Genomic DNA, 15,543 nt, shown 5'->3' on the forward strand with positions numbered 1-15,543 from the left:
TCAGTTATACATATACATATATCCCCATATCTCTTCCCTCTTGCGTCTCTGTCCCTCCCACCTTCCCTATCCCACCCCTCTAGGTGGTCACAAAGCACCGAGCTGATCTCCCTGTGCTATGCGGCTGCTTCCCACTAGCTATCTGTTATACGTTTGGTAGTGTATATAAGTCCATGCCACTCCCTCACTTTGTCCCAGCTTACCCTTCCCCTTCCCTGTATCCTCAAGTCCATTCTCTAGTAGGTCTGTGTCTTTATTCCCATCTTGCCCCTAGGTTCTTCATGACCACTTTTTTTTTTTTTTTTTTTTTTAGATTCCATATATATGTGTTAGCATACGGTATTTGTTTTTCTCTTTCTGACTTACTTCACCCTGTATGACAGACTCCAGGTCCATCCACCTCACTACAAATAACTCAATTTCGTTTCTTTTCATGGTTGAGTAATATTCCATTGTATATATGTGCCACATCTTCTTTATCCATTCATCTGTAGATGGACACTTAGGTTGCTTCCATGTCCTGGCTATTGTAAATAGAGCTGCAATGAACATTGTTGTACATGACTCTTTTTGACTTATGGTTTTCTCAGGGTATATGCCCAGTAGTGGGATTGCTGGGTCATATGGTAGTTCTATTTGTAGTTTTTTAAGGAACCTCCATACTGTTCTCCATAGTGGCTGTATCAATTTACATTCCCACCAACAGTGCAAGAGGGTTCCCTTTTCTCCACCCCCTCTCCAGTATTGGACCTGCCCACCAGAAAGACAAGATCCAGCCTCATCCACCAGAACACAGGCACTAGTCCCCTCCACCAGGAAGCCTACACAACCCACTGAAGCAACCTTAGCCACTGGGGGCAGACACCAAAAACAACGGGAACTACGAAAACTGCAGCCTGCAAAAAGGAGACCCCAAACACAGTAAGTGAAGCAAAATGAGAAGACAGAGAAACACACAGCAGATGAAGGAGCAAGGTAAAAACCCACCAGACCTAACAAATGAAGAGGAAATAGGCAGTCTACCTGAAAAAGAATTCAGAATACTGATAGTAAAGATGATCCAAAATCTTGGAAATAGAATGGAGAAAATACAAGAAACGTTTAACAAGCACCTAGAAGAACTAAAGAGCAAAAAAACGATGATGAACAACACAATAAATGAAATTAAAAATTCTCTAGAAGGGATCAATAGCAGAATAACTGAGGCAGAAGAACAGATAAGTGACCTGGAAGACAAAATAGTGGAAATAACTACTGCAGAGCAGAATAAAGAAAACAGAATGAAAAGAACTGAGGACAGTCTCAGAGACCTGTGGGACAGCATTAATGAGGCATTTTAAAGCCCCTCTGATGTTTCACTATAAGCCTTCTGGGGAGGTGTGGGCGTGGCATCCTTTGAAACTTGCTAAGATGTCCCCTGGGAAAACTCATTGTCATTCAAGGTGAAGATTGCATTTCTGGTACCTCCTCCATTCTTTTATGAAAGGCAAAATATATCCTGGCAGCAACTCGACTTCCTATTCCTTTGTCAAAGGCACTCTCTGGAAAGTGTGCTCTCGCTTTTCTTCCAGGTCAAGAGAGATGACTCTGAGAAGGAAAGCTGAACACCACTGTGTCCCTTTCTCCAAAGGCTGACAAATAAGTGCTTTTATGGCTGTTAGTTTACACAGATAGAAATATACATATTTATTTGTTGGCATAAAATTGTATTCCTTCAGAAACCTCTGGTGTTGAATTTTTAAGGGACTAGTTGTTCTGTGGTCTCCCCAATGATTAAACAAGGAAAGAGTACTGAATTTTGTTAGGGGAATATCTATCTATCTATTTGTTACTTGTGAGAACAAACATGAGTGTTTATTTAGGTATAAGAAATATTAACTTAATAAAAGCAGACATTCACCTAGTGGTGGAGGTTTTAACCATACTCAAGATGATTTTTTCACTTATGCATATATAACAGACGAAGCTATCCTTGGTTATTGTGTATGTGACACAAAGAAAACTTAATTTCTCTTAAAATATTCTGTAAGACTGACACTGAGTTCTCTCATCCATGATATTCTGAATCAATGATTTCTTACCGTATGTTAATTATTTTAAAACTTTAGGACTTGTGTTGCTGAGTAAGAGATAAAGAGAAATCATAAAGGTAGATTTATGCCCTTAAAGAATATTTAAACTAAGGATGAGCACATCTTCCTCACATAGAGGGTCTGTGCTTGGTCTCTGCAGTCAGACTGACACCCTTTCCTCAACCTCTCTGAGCTGTTTCCTGCCCTGTGGGATGGCAACAGGACCTGCCTATAGGATTGTTGTGAAACTTAAATGAAATAAGTCTTCCAAAGTACTTAGCTTAGTAAATGTTCATTAAATGCTAGTTTTTTAAACTTTCAATTATTAAAAAATACTAGCCAACGAGTGAGATTTCATAGTGGTATGGCATCCGTTATGAAGACAGAACTAAATTTATTTCTGCCTTACTCTCTTGCCCATCCCAGTTGTCAATTATGATTTAATTACAGAAATCAGAAAGTTAGCCTACTACACTCGAGCATGACTGTGCATTTTTGTCATTGCCTCAAGGTCACCTCATAAATGAGCTAGTATTGTAGCAAGTCTTTTGTTTTGTTTTGTTTTAAATCTCAATGTTTAAACCATATGGGATGGGATCTAATTGAGATTTACCTCGTACTGAATTTCTAAGGCCAGAGTGTGTAGTTTTATTATCTTGACAAAATACTCATCTGTGCACTTTATAATACACAATGAAATGTTGTATAATGCATGAAGCAACACTTTGTCAAAAATAATTAAGCCACTTTTTTGAGAAATAGTGATTTCTACCCTCCTTTTTAGGCCAGAAAAGACCCTTGTGATGTTGTTCTGCTAGATATGGAAGAAAGAAAGTCCTCCCTCTGTCTCTCTTGTAGAGTTTCTGGGGTGGAAACCTGTGCACCTCAGAGAACTCAACACTGACATCCTTACTGCCAACCTGCTTAAGACGTCAGAGAAGCACCATGGGGTGGGGGGGGTCACCATCTGTGTCCCCATGTGGGGGGCATCCCTCCCCTCTGACCTCCTCACCCCTGCTGCCCCTTCCCTTGCTCATGCTGGGGGAGTGCCAGGTGGGACAATAGCCAGCTGGGAGTAAGAGTGACCACACTTCCTAAAATATTCCTTAGAACTCATTATTATTTTCTTTAATAATTATGCTTGTAATTTGTATTTAAGTCAATCATAGAAATTTAAAATATTTTAAGAGGAGCCATCTATCCTCTCATAAGACTATTTACCTGATCATGAACCTATTGATTAAGTAAGAAATCACCCTCAATTTTGCATATGTGTAAATCCAGATTTTCATATGCTGAAAGATTGGCATACTTATTGCAAAGTTTAGTGAGAGAAAAAAGTGCTTACGTTTATGTGTATGTTGGGTGGGGAGGGGGCAATCCACCCTTCCTTTTCCTTCCTTGGTCCTTCCTTCCTCCCTCCTAATCAGTCTGAAGTGCCAGGCAGCAGCCCAGATTTTATGCCTGCCTGTTTGTTTCTAGCTTATTAATGGTCACTTTCATTGGGTCCTTAATTTGCCAAGAGTGCAAATTGGTCAGATCCTCCTGTGATTTTTTCTAAACCTTAAGTGATGTAATTGGTGCCAGAGATTTGTGAGTGAGAACACAAAGATGGGCATGATTGATCTGAACAATACTTGATGAACAATGGTGTGAGCAAGCTTTTTATCTGATCTTTATTCATATCTGGCCTTGCTGTATAATTTATGCTGCTCTTAGCAATATACAATGCAGAGGTAAACTAAATGGCACACAGGATATTTGGTGCTGTTTGGTTCTGGTGATGTTATGAATTCTAGTCACATTCTTTCCTGTCCACATCACCTATGATATTTGAAAACAAATTTTGCAGTCCTCTCCTTCTGTACCTTCTTTGTTCTTTGGAAATGTGTGGTTTAGCCTTAGAGCATGGTGAAGTGTTTTAATTCAAAGCCCTTAACATTTTTTTTTTAACAAAAAGGATGAGCCATGACTGACTCGATTTAAGGTTTACCTATCACTTAGCTTTTGTAAGAGAGGGGAAAAATCAGTGCTTATGTATTGATTTACTTGTAGATTTTGAGAACTGATACCTAGAAATTTCCTGTCCTTACTCAGATAAATGGGGAAATGACAGGAGTGTCTAAAAATGCCTCTTGGAGTCTCTGGAGCCCAGCAGGAGATTCGATCAAGCTTGGAGTGGACCCCCTGGGATGCCGTGGGCACTGCATGTATAATAACTGGATAAAGCCCCATCTGAGGCCACCCTATCCTGGGACAGCAGTGCCTTTGTCAGTCAAAACTAGAGTTCCTTGATATGTTAGTTTGCTAGGGCTGCTGTAACAAAGTACCACAGACGGAGTGGCTTAAGCAATAGAGATTTATTGTGTCACAGTTCTGGAGGCTCGAAGTCCAAAATGAAGGTGTCTGCAGGGCTGGTTCCTTCTGAGGGCCATAAGGATTGGTTTGAGGGCTTCCTCCTTGGCTCTCAGACAGCTGTCTTCCCCATGTGTCTTCATGTTGTCTTTCCTCTATGTGTGTCTCCACATCCAAGTTTTCCCTTTTGATGAGGACACCAGTCATATTGGATTAGGGCCCACCCTAATGACTTAGTTCTAACTTCATTACCTCTGTAAAGACCCTGTCTCCAAATAAGATCACATTCTGAGGTACTTGGGGGTTAGGCTCCAACATGAATTTTGAGGCAGGGGACACCATTCAACCCATAACACTTGGCTTGGTTAAAAAATAAGAGACTGCTGAGGTGAAGGTCAGAAGGAAATGAGAAGGAGAGAGGGTACAAATCAGAAATAGATGTGCTGTAGGAGCCAAACTCCTAGGCTGATGGCCCTCTGAGAAGGCAGACTCATGTCAGCATCTGAAGAAGAAGAGCAGCTATGGAGTGAAAAAAAACCTTTTTGAATTTTTGGAAAGATGTATAATAGATTCAGTACTGCTAGATATCTTATTTATCAGGATGCTTGTGCTTTCATAAAGAGAATAATATACGAATAAGAGTATAGGTGTGAAATTAGCCAGGCAGTGTGATCTTGTACAAGTCTGGTAACTTTTTTGACCCTCACCTCTTGATTTTTGATCTTTGAGAGAGAAATTTTAACAGTACCTGCTTCATAGGGTTCTTATGAAAAATCAGTAAGATAATTCATATAAATCTCTCAGCATGTGCTGAGACAAAGGGCTTCTAGTAGATGTTAGCTGCCTTTGTGATGTTATCCTGGCTGGACACAGATTCAGGATATGGAGGGTTTCAGTGTTGTCTGGGCTACGGTGAATTAAATGAAGCCTTCAGCCTTAATCTGCAAGTCCAGCAGCCCTGATTCTGCATGTGTAAATGGTCCAAGATTAAAGCAAGTGGTGGTGGCTTTTCAAAACCCCCCTAAACCTTTGACCTCTGTTGCTAAGGATGTACTTGCCGTCTCAGATAGTTGCCATAGAAACTGTCTGAATTTAGTCTTTGTACCTGAGGAAACCCTGACAAATAGCAAAAATTCCCAGCAGATGGTTGTATCAACTATTTCAGGTAGTTCAGACGGAATGTCACTGAATTATCTGGAAATCTACTCCAATCTTTTGCCAAGTAGGGTTTGTGAAATAATCTATCAAGTGTGTATGGCTTGGTGATTTTAGGCAATTTCAGTTATAAACCATGGTTTCCCTCCAGCATCATTATGATCCAGGATGTGGTATTCATTAGTGAAATTATGTCTGTAAGAAGAGGAAATACAGGCAAGACTTGTTTGAGAGGCTGAAGTCCTCTTCTGGAATAATCCTAGTAATGGTGTAGTTTGCCTTGGATCATTCAGACGAAGGCTTTGCCTGGCCACTTCATTTGGCTGTGAGGGTGTTGCTGTGAAGGGTGCTTCTTGAGTATCCTTATGGCCAGGGCCATTGAAAGCTGGGAATTGTGATAGGAGCTGTCCTGTGGGACAATATTTAATTTCTGACTAAGCAAACTTGGGTGGCAGAAGGAATTTTTATTTGACAAACACTGTTCAAAATATTAACTTATTGAGTCCCATAACTCTCAAAAGTAGATCCTTTATTATCCTTGCTTTACAGATGAGTAGACATGAGTCAGTGAAGGAGCCAGGATCCAAACCAGTCAATCTAACAACCACATGGTGTGATAGATTTGTCCACAAAGAAATCACAAGACCCTAGGCATGGGAGCAGAAAGCAATTACTTCTGTTTCCCACCAGAAACCCTTCTGTGAAGGATGAAACTAAATGTAAATGACAAAAGAAAGAATGAGTGTAATGCTACGTTTACTTTTTAGGTTCCATTAAAACACTGTGGACGGTGGTCTGTTTGAGCATCTGACTAAAATAAGGCATTTATTTTTTATTTTTTTATTTTATTTTTATTTGTTTTTTATCATTCAACTTACATGTCTTTGGAAGATTGAAAGTGCTAAAAAAATCATTTCAAGTGGAGATGGTATATATATCAACCAGTTCTTAACCTATTTACTGAACAGAAATCTGTTCATGTATTTAAAAGAGAAATAATCCTTTTCGTCAACAATAAAAATTTATTACTTTGCATCAGAATAAACTTTTAGATCTCAAATTAGTTTCCTTTAACATTTTCTGTTTATTCTGAAAGCTCTTATAGATTGGACAAATTCATAGAATACCAATCTTAGACAATCACAAGTGTTTTAGAATTTAACAAACATCTGTTGAGAGCTTAGTATGTGCAAGCCATACTATGAAGAGCCATGAGAGGTTAAAAAAATATAATTATTTTTAATAAGTTTATTTATTTATTTATTTATTTATTTATTTATTTTTTTGGCTGTGTTGGGTCTTCGTTTCTGTGCGAGGGCTCTCTCTAGTTGCGGCGAGCGGGGGCCACTCTTCATCGCGGTGCACGGGCCTCTCACTCTCGCGGCCTCTCTTGTTGCGGAGCACGGGCTCCAGACGCGCAGGCTCAGTAGTTGTGGCTCACGGGCCCAGTTGCTCCGCGGCATGTGGGATCTTCCCAGACCAGGGGTCGAATCCGTGTCCCCTGCATTGGCAGACGGATTCTTAACCACTGCGCCACCAGGGAAGCCCCCAAAATATAATTTTAAAATGAGGTCTCTGTCTTGAAGGATTTTGTATTCTAGTAGAGGCAGCAACACAGACATGTAAATACGTGATAAAAAATAAAAGGCAGGCAGGAGGGGCCTTGAGAGGAAGATGCTTCTGGCTGGAAATCAGGGAGATTTCATGAAGGACGTAGGTTCTAGCTCCATGAAGCAGACCCTGTACCCCTTATTTTGTCATCCTCGTTCTTAGCACAGTATCTGGCACATAATAGAATTATTAAATTCAGTGATTTTAAAATAAATGAATAAGTTGGTCTTAGATGGTAGGGTATGAGAAGTAAAAGTAGAAGTGAGAAAGGATAATCTCAATCCAGCTTGATTCAGAAAATATCAATTGTCATTTACTCCGGGTGGGGCCCTGTGACGGGTGGGGAGAACAGCCAGTGACAAAGCGTGGAGACAGGGAAACTCGGTGCAAAGTCCATGGGGTGCTCAGCATTACTGGGTGTGGTGGGTGTGGGAGATAAGGCCAGAAGAGTAAAGTGGGAACAGCATTTAAAGGATCTTGAGGGACTTCCCTGGTGGCATAGTGGTTGGGAACCCGCCTGCCAATGCAGGGGACACGGGTTCCAGCCCTGGTCCAGGAGGATCCCACGTGCCGCGGAGCAACTCAGGCCGTGCGCCACAACTACTGAGCCTGAGCTCTAGAGCCCGCGAGCCGCAACTGCTGAGGCCTGTGCTCCTGGAGCCCGTGCTCCGCAACGGGGATGGCGGGCCACAGCAGTGAGAAGCCCGCGCGCCGCATTGAAGAGTAGCCCCCACTCGCCGCAACTAGAGAAGACCCACATGCAGCAGCGAAGACCCAATGCAGCCCCCCCCAAAAAATAAAAATAAATAAATAACAGTTCTTAAACGCTGAGGGGTTTGAGGAGAAAGAGCCTCAAATGTGTCATTATTGTCTGTATTTTTACTTCTCTTAAGCAAATATTGGTTGATAGCTGATCATGTTTATTTGGCTAATAAAAAAAAGACTAGTTAGACTTAAGAATACCAATTTATTCATTTAGATACATTTCATATTGCAATATGCTAGAACCTGCGATTGTTATTTGTTTCTGTGTGTTTCAAAACCCTGTGAGCAGTCTAAAGCAGCAGAAAAATGTCTTGTTTGTGTTTGACAAGGAGCCAATTCTAAAATGACGTTTGGACACATAGACCAGACTAATTCTGTTGCAAAAGCTCATTTCTAAACATTCACAAAATTTACAGATCTAATTGCACTGAAGGGGTGTAGTCCTAGCTCTTCCTTAAAATAGCTGTAGAACCTTGGGACAAGTTGCTTCATTTATATAGCATGTACAAGCAATATGTACATTTTATACGTCTCTACATCTCTACACCTACAGCTACATCTCTTCGGCTATCACACTGTGTAGGGTATAGCAGAAAGACTCGAAAGACTCTTTGGACTTTGGCATCTGACAGATCTGGTTGGAAACACGGCAATATCACTTTCTAGCTATGTGTCTTTAGGTGAATGGCTTAACTTTGAACCTCAATTTCCTCATGTACAAAATAAGAGTAACATTTCCTAACTCATTATGTCTGTGATAAACTCATAAGAGCACTCATTACTGAGCAATTGCTTTATTACTGAGCAATTGCTATGTATTTTCCATTTGAGGAAACTGAGGCACAGAGAGATTAAGTAGTATACCCATAGCCACACAGCTAATGAAAGGCCAAGCTGGGTTTCCGGTCCAGGCTGACTCAGAGTTTACCTTCTCCACCTCTGTCATTCTGTTTGTAAAAGTCCCTCCACTAATCTACCCTATAGAATGATGCTTAATAAATGCTCATTTCTATCTTTATCTCCCAGGGCATTTGTGAAGCTAAAATGGGATAGTACTTTGACCTTTTCAAAGTTCAAATATAAGCTATCCAAAAGTAAGGAATTAAACAGTTTCAGGGTCTAAATTTTTAGAGTAGTTAGAATTTTATAACCATTTTCCCATGCGGATTATATTGATGATATAAGTTCAATGTAGAAAACTTTAAAAAATAAAGAAAAAGATAAAGAAATAAACCAAGATCATCCACAATCCCTAGAGGCAATAAAATAATTGGAATTTTAGTGAAGTGAATGCATTCTTCATTTCCCTGGTTTTTTGTTTTGTTTTGTTTTAGCAGTCCAATATTATGATAGGCAACAACCCTGCTTTACAGGCCATGTGGAAAATTTATCTCAGATCTTAAAATCAGTTAGTCATGACGTGTCTTAGGGTGAAAGTTATAATTTCTGTGAAATGCAAAGGCACAAGGAAAAAGGGAAAATAACATTGAACAGAATAGAAGAGGGGCAGAGTTTGGATTTTTATTGGGTGGCTTTTGAAGTAATAAGAAGTACATTTTTTCCTTAGATGTATTGCATAGTTAACAGCAAGGTTTAGAAGAGCAAAGAGGCAGCTGGTGAGGTCTTTGAATGAAGGGTTGTGAACATTCTTGGGTTCTTCCTGCTTGAAGAAGCTCATCTATTTGCAGCTTTGAATCAGCACCACTAAAATTTCAGTATCTAGTTATTGGGGCATTTGCCAAAACATATATCCCACACACATATAATGAGTGAAAATTATACTTATTGCCTATCATTTAAGACTCTTAAATGAAGAAGACTAATAAAGTGAAGCGGTTAGTAAAGATGGAATTAGCACATGCTTGTTTCCGGATGTTGACTTGTAGTTGCTGTGGACAAGGTATCAGGAAGCTTCTGGAAGTCCAGGCTGTTCCACAGAGGAGAGGCTGAACTTCAAGGATGCATTCTACTAGGTTTATAAATGAATATCATCCAATGATCCTTTATGCTTGGAGAAACATGGTTTTAACAGGATGGCAACTAATCAACTTATCTCCGGTTTATTCACAGGAGTTTGAATAGAGGAAACCATGATGTTGCAAGCCCAACTGCACTGCTTGTGTCTCTTTACACTTTACTTGGTAAGAGAAGAGAATGTTCTTTATTTATTTAGTAGACTATTTCCAGTCATCCTTCTACCCCGTACCAGGGAAGCAACGGCTATCATCATTTAAAAAATAGTCTATCAAAATGAACTCATTGCGAACAAAGGACACTTTGCCCCGATGGACTATTTTTGTTGAAATAGCTACAAGTCATATGTCCAACCTTCAACCAGAGATGTGCTTTCTCCTCAGCTCTTAAAAGCCAATGCCACTTCACAGGCAAGGTTTAAACAAATCCATCTACTTAGCTTTAGACCGTTGCATACAGCTCAGGGAATCTGGAAAGAAAAGTATACTGATACATGTGTTAGTCTATGTCCCTTAATCATGACTTTTTTGTTTTTTTAACTTTGACCATGAGAAATTACCACCAAAATTAAGAAAAGCATTTTCTCCATTTTTGACCCTTCTCTGCTCTGTACTTTTCTTCCCGTATATGGCTTGGAGTTTTCTGACCAAATTTGTGCTTAGTCACTTGTTGAGCTAACCCTATCAACTCGGGCTTCTAGAAGTTGGAGCTGGATGGAAACTGGGGAGACCAGATCTTAACCTCCAGTAGAGACAGGGATGCCGTCTTCACTTTCCTTATTAAGCTCATAAAGGTTATACACTTTCCAAATCTGTTGTATTATGAAGCAAGATTATGGGGAAGCATTTGCTTTCTCCTTAGAAGGAAGCTACTAGATCCTCATACCTCTAATCTTGGTTCCTTTCTTCTAAAACCCAAATATAACATATTGAATTTCAAGTTCCAGAGAGCCCCTGAGAGCCCACACAGTTCAAAATATTTAGAGTGAAATACAGCCAAACTTGTAAATCTACCAGAGCTTTCCCCTTGGGGGGAAAATCTGCAGTTCAAACCTTATGAGCAAGGTGCATCCTCACAGACCTGGGCTTGAAGCTTGTAGCTAAGACTGCCTAAGGACTGGGTCCAACATCCCCACTTGACTTCTCTCCTCCTCCTACCCTCTCAGATGTCCTTTGCTATCTATATTATCTCAGAATGGTGGTGAAGTCAGTGCCTAGTTCAAACTTGGCACTGCTATTGATCAGTGACAAGAACTTGGGTGAGTTACTAAGCTCTGAACCTCAGTTTTCTGCCCTGTGAAATGGGTCTAATAATAGTACTTGCCTTATGTGGCAATTAAATGAGATAATGCATTTATAAAGCCCTTGGATCAATGACTGGCACAGTCTAAGGGCTTGATAAATATTAGCTATTAGTATTACTACCACATTTGAAATATTCAGCATCTACACTCAAATGGACTCTGACCTCCATGAGGAGGACTGTGTTTTAATCATCTTTGCAGCCTCAGCACATAGCACAGTGCCTGGAACAAGTTAGAAATTAAATACATAATTATGGATTTATATTAGGAAACATTAGGAAACAACAGTGAGACCTTAAGAGAGACAGAAGATTCTGTCTCGATAATCTGACATCAGCAGGCTCATCAGCTTCTTGTCTGAGAAGGAGACATGCATTCTTCTTCCTAGATAAAGGATGAAAGTAAGTTTTCCTTTTTCCCTGCTCTCACCCCAGTGGGATTTCTACCTGGAGTAAGAAACACTGCCCAAACTGCTGCTGGCAGCAAGAGCCTTGCCCAGGAGACAGCCACGTGCACAGCTGTCTCTGGGTGAAGGAGGGAGGCTGAGACCTGTGTGCTGGGATTTCAGGGGCATTGGGACAGAGCCATTTCTCTTCTGCCTTCACCGACCCCTATGCCCAGACCCCCTCCTGTGAAGGCTGGAAGTTCCGTTGGAGCTTCTTTCCTTCAGCATAAAGTTTTTTTAATCAGCAGAGGTAGCCATTTAAAGTGATTGCCAGTCATTTATTCTATACTATGAATGGCTCTCCTGTCCTTTCCTGAGAACTGGTTCTCATAGGGGGTTAGAAACACTGCATGAATATATTGTAAGGGCACTGATGAGAGGGTTTGGGAAAGAGTGCTGAGTAGGGAGGCAGGGAAATCAAGGAGAAGCCAACTATTTTGGAGTTTTGCCTGGGACTATGCTTCTTCCGGAAGGAAGAAGAGCTGACATACATACTATGTAAACATTGCAGAGCACTCTTGCTGGAAAGTACAATGACGGTGGCTACTAGGCAGGTAGATCTGACAACAGCATGCATCCTTTGCTGGCTTGGAAGGCAGTGGAGCAACATGGTGCAGAGTTGGGTCTTGGTGGTCCAACAGAGCTGGCACCATCCCACAGCAGCACCAATTACATGTGCCTCTGCTGTGGGACTTCTCCAGAGCTTCCCTGATATTGTTGAGGATCAGAAGAAATGATGTGTGTGGAGGGTCTAGTTCCATAGCTGCCATACAGGAAACACTCAAAAATATCAGTTCCATTCTCTTCCTACTTTTCACCTTTTTATGCAAGATGGTGGGTTTTATTCTTCCAACTCTTTTCACAAATTTCCACCATAGCATTCTTCCCAATTATGGATGTATGGCTTGATGACTCATGATGTGCCCATGCATTTTGAAATCTTTATAGCTCAGATAGCCAGGTTAATGGGCAGGAAGAGAGATTTGTTGCCCTGATACGAGAACCCAACCCAACTTTGAACACTGCAGCTGAGACTTATCCTTTATTTCTCATAGGTGAGTCAGCTCGTCCACCCGGGAAAAATGCAGGCTTATTTGTGAGGTTTGCCTGACTAATGTAGTTTTCCTATAGATGCCGTCACTGGTGTGATCAGCTGAAAGATGGACTGCTTGCTGATGTGAGCAGAAAGTTGATGAAACCGTTTGCTGTTAAGCAGTAGCCCCTCAAAAAGCACTGCCCTCGTCCTGTACCAACCATGGCACCCACTTCTTGTGTCCTGCCTTCCAGAGGAACTGATGGAGCTGGAGAAGATGTGGAAAGGAGTGGAAGGGAGGAAGAGCCCCCCAGAGGAAAATACACTTTGAGAGGAACTGATGAGCTAGAAGTCTATATAATTATTGTGTCAGTTAAGAATGCTTTTAGCTACAAGCAAATTTAGAGTGTCTCCAGTCAATAGGGATTTATTTTTCTCAGACAACGAGAAGCTTGCCGTGGGCAGTCCCGGGCAGGTTTAGCAGTTCTGTGATGTTATCAGAGATTTGGGCTTCTTTCTCTTTGCTCCACCGTTGTTTGAGCTGGTTTGTCCCCTCGTGGTTTCATGATGGCTGCCACAGCTACAGACATGAGGTCCATTGCTTGAGCAAGAAGAACAGGGCAGATGCCAGCCACATCTGTCTTTCTTAATCAGGAATACAAAATCTTGACCAGAACCATTCCCCCACCTCCACCCAGACACAGCAGACTCCACCTTTTGTTTCGCAAACCAGAACTGGGTCACTTGGTCACCCTCCTAGCAGCAAGGGAGTCTGGGAAAGAGATCACTTGTCTTCCCAAGGGAGAGAGGCTGGCGATGGCTGGGGTCAGCTAACCCAAGGGCCTGACACAACTCTGAGGGAGAGGAGACCATATTCCAAAGTCCTCTGTATTCTTGTTTGTTACTATTTTTTTGTTGGACAAGCCAGATCAACTTAATCAAGATTCAATGAACCAAGGGATATAGTACAAGACCTTCTTCCCCATGATTTCATCCTAATTGTTTTTGGGTTATTCCCAGTGTTTCTATACGATAAGAGTGTACTAGCTCCTCATAAAGAAATGGAAAATAAATTCTCTTCTCGCCAGTTCTTCTTTCTTTTTTGGTTTTACCTGTCCAGTTCCCCAAACCATTAACTTTCCGTATCATACTTCTGATTCTAACCTATCCCACCCCTGATTCCCATAACAAGTAGGAGACCTAAAGAACCACTCGGGAAGGAGGGGGGACTGGCATCGGTGTGGGTGCTAGATCCTTCGTTCCAGAGGGTGCTCTCTGTGGGGGTTTACGGCTGGCTGTCCCTTCCTGTGTTCTGCCTGCTCTGCTCTGCCTCGCGACTCCCGTTAGTGACCAGTCCTGGTGGGAGACGAAGGGATGGCAGGAACTACTGCTGAATGCACCCTCCTGCACATCCCCATGCTGCCAGCTTCCCACCCCCCCGACCCCCACCCCAGGCTGTCTTGGCTGCTTTTGCTGGTGTGTAGTGGGGGTAGTGGCTAAGAGGGCCGGGTCTGGAGTTGCAGGTTCGAATCCTGCTTCCTGCACTACCTGGGCAAATTTCTTAACCTCTCTGCATCTCAGTCTAATCACCGGTGAAACAGAGCTGGCAATAATAATCTACCCTGTAGGGTTGTTGTCGGGATTCAATGTGTTTAGGACAAAGCTCAGCATATACTAATTTAGCAAGTGTGAGCTCTTCTTGTTGGGTGCCAGGCAAGCGTTGTACTAAACACGTCTACATATTTTTTCCCCTTAAATGTTCAATTGTCTTTGAGGTGCCTGAACTCTAGTGTGCTGGGAATCTGCCATGGATTTCCTTATAAACCAACAGGAGTGGAATAGAAGGGTTTTAAGAAGCTGGTGTAGGTCTTCCCTGGTGGTGCAGTGGTTAAGAATCCATCAGCCAATGCAGGGGATAGGAGTTCGAGCCCGGGTCTGGGAAGATCTCACATGTCGCGGAGCAACTAAGCCCGTGCACCACAATTACTGAGCCTGCGCTCTAGAGCCTGAGAGCCACAACTACTGAGCCCACGTGCTGCAAGTACTGAAGCCCATGTGCCTAGAGCCCATGCTCTGCAACAGGAGAAGCCACTGCAGTGAGAAGCCCTGGCACCACAACGAAGAATAGCCCCTGCTCGCCGCAACTAGAGAAAACCTGTGCACAGCAACGAAGACCCAACACAGCCAAAAATAAAAAAATTTAAAAAAAAAAGAAGCTTATGTAAAACCATGTAGAATTTAACAGCATAGTGGCATTGTGGGAAGATCATGAACTTTCCTTCAGTTAGAACCCAGTGTGTGTGCCATGTCAACTGCTTATGGGTTTTACTCTGGGCAAGTAGCTAACTTCTGTGAGCCTCATTTATAAAACGGGAGTGTTAATTTCTCCCCACAGGGTGATTGCTTGAATGGTTAAATGAGAAAAGCAGTGCTAGGCTCTAAGCAAACCATTTTGACATAGTAGAGCCTCAACAAATATTAAACCCCTTCCTGCCTGTTTTGACTAGATTTCACACTGTTTTGAGCCCGGTTAGAATCTTAGGTTTTGTATATCAGTCCTGGAACCATAAGAAAATCAGCAAGTGACACATATACATTCATAGTAGATGGTGATGCTAATCTTCTTTTTCTTTCTTTTTTTAACAGACAACTGGATATGGCCAAGAGGGAAAGTTTAGTGGACCCCTGAAGCCCATGACCTTTTCTATTTTTGAAGGCCAAGGACCGAGTCAAATCATATTCCAGGTAATGGCTGCTCTTGATCACTGTCATCTTGATTTTGCAGGCTCTCTCAGTGGACTTTTACTCCTTTATCTACTGTACACCCAGA

At 41.8% G+C, this 15,543-nt stretch overlaps 1 protein-coding gene across 6 annotated transcripts in view; it reads left to right on the forward strand.

Annotated features, from left to right (window-relative positions):
- The first annotated feature begins 10,048 nt into the window (after window positions 1-10,048).
- CDH17 (cadherin 17) overlaps window positions 10,049-15,543 on the forward strand; it is a 77,039-nt gene continuing 71,544 nt past the window's right edge. For all 6 annotated transcript variants that reach the window (XM_059901459.1, XM_059901461.1, XM_059901465.1 and 3 more), the window contains exons 1-2: window positions 10,049-10,099; window positions 15,360-15,458. In XM_059901459.1, coding sequence (XP_059757442.1) covers window positions 10,049-10,099; window positions 15,360-15,458 — 150 coding nt within the window. The remainder of the gene's footprint in view (window positions 10,100-15,359; window positions 15,459-15,543) is intronic.

The sequence above is a fragment of the Balaenoptera ricei genome, chromosome 17, assembly GCF_028023285.1.
Source record: "Balaenoptera ricei isolate mBalRic1 chromosome 17, mBalRic1.hap2, whole genome shotgun sequence".
Lineage (NCBI taxonomy): Eukaryota > Metazoa > Chordata > Mammalia > Artiodactyla > Balaenopteridae > Balaenoptera > Balaenoptera ricei.